The following is a 1,335-nucleotide window of genomic DNA, read 5'->3' on the forward strand; positions in this document are numbered from 1 at the left end:
TTAGAGACGTAACACCACCTGATGTTGAAAACAACTCTCTCCCAATTTCCTGAAAAGATGAGCAACTTGTAGATCATTGTAGGAGAAATTTGTGATAATTCCATCGTCACAAAGAAATGTAACATCTCTGCCCGAGTTGATGAGACAACTCATGAAGGCAATGTATTCAGAAAAGTACGTAGAGGAACCATTTGGGCTGCATTGTTCCAAGGCAACACAGTTGATAAGGATGGTGCTGGTGCAATCATTGATGGTTATTGGCGGGATTTCTAGCACTCCTTTGTCGAAATTTATGTCCAAGAAGCTACCATCAATATTTTTTTGTGGCCTAAACTTGATCCCAGCAAGCTGGAGCCACGTCACACATGGCATTGACTGATCGGACAATGGGTGATGCTCTTGTGAACCATGTGATGACGTGGAAAGGTTGATTAAATTTGGTAATATTCTTATTTGGAGGTTGCTGGAGTTGCAGGGTGAGATTGAGCAGGGGAGGTAGCTTGATTGAAACAAGTCAAGTAGATGATTCTTGGCTAGATTGTGGAATTTTCTGTTCTTCAGTAATTCAAGGGACCTTGGCAGGGCAAGATTAACGAACTTTAAGGCTTGCAAACTTAAGCGGTCACTGGTATCACCAATGGAGAGATTGAATAACCTCTAAAGAACAAAGAAGGGAAGTTGGTTTTCAAGCTTCAGGAGGTCTCTAATGAGAATCGGAATTAACCTCGTCTTTCTGAACAATAGGCTGTTGGCATTTACAGAGTCTTCACTCTCAGAAACTTGTTGGAAGAACCCAATGATAAAGCAATCATCAAGCATCATCATCTCAATGAATTGCTCACTTGATATCTCAATGGGCTCTGAGTACCACGTTCTTGCCTCTCTCTCTAATTCTTTCATGGCCTGCCTTAAGTGCACAGCAATTCACTAGGAAACTGAGGGGAAGGGTTTCAAGGCAAAGTAGAAGTTGTGTTTGACAATAATAGAAGACTGAACTCCTTTAGTTTAAAATTTGGGCCAGCCATGTCTAACTTGGGTTCAACCTTCAACAGGCTTTTCCTATTGGTTGATCATAAATCTAATCTGATCTTCTTGACTCCAAAGCTATATCAAAGAATTTAAATGAGGACCAATACTGTTTAGCACAAACCTCAGTGGTTATGATTTTTTTTTATTGGATTGGATTGCATGAAACTATTAGTTTCAGGGTTAACAGATCTGCCATAGTGGTGGTGTAATATCCTTTGTGGTGTGTGATTTTAGATTCAACTCCTGTAGAGAGGATTTGTGATGGTGTTTATTTCTCTGCCATTATAGAGGTTGTATGTAATAATA

At 39.9% G+C, this 1,335-nt stretch overlaps 1 protein-coding gene across 1 annotated transcript; it reads right to left on the minus strand.

Moving 5' to 3' along the window:
• On the minus strand, window positions 1-900 carry LOC145800549 (UPF0481 protein At3g47200-like). The gene is made up of 2 exons (XM_082890243.1): window positions 725-900; window positions 1-625 (listed from the first exon to the last, which is right to left on the minus strand). The coding sequence occupies exons 1-2, from the start codon at window positions 898-900 to the stop codon at window positions 1-3; spliced, it is 801 nt and encodes a 266-aa protein (XP_082746369.1).
• Between the last annotated feature and the right edge of the window lie 435 nt (window positions 901-1,335).

The sequence above is a fragment of the Camellia sinensis genome, chromosome 10, assembly GCF_055761805.1.
Source record: "Camellia sinensis isolate YWXY chromosome 10, ASM5576180v1, whole genome shotgun sequence".
Lineage (NCBI taxonomy): Eukaryota > Viridiplantae > Streptophyta > Magnoliopsida > Ericales > Theaceae > Camellia > Camellia sinensis.

Coding starts and splice junctions, on each gene's coding strand:
- LOC145800549 (XM_082890243.1), bottom strand. CDS start 900: ATGAAAGAATTAGAGAGAGAGGCAAGAACGTGGTACTCAGAGCCCATT. Junction 626..724: donor CTATTGTTCAGAAAGACGAG/GTTAATTCCGAT, acceptor TGGTGATACCAG/TGACCGCTTAAGTTTGCAAG.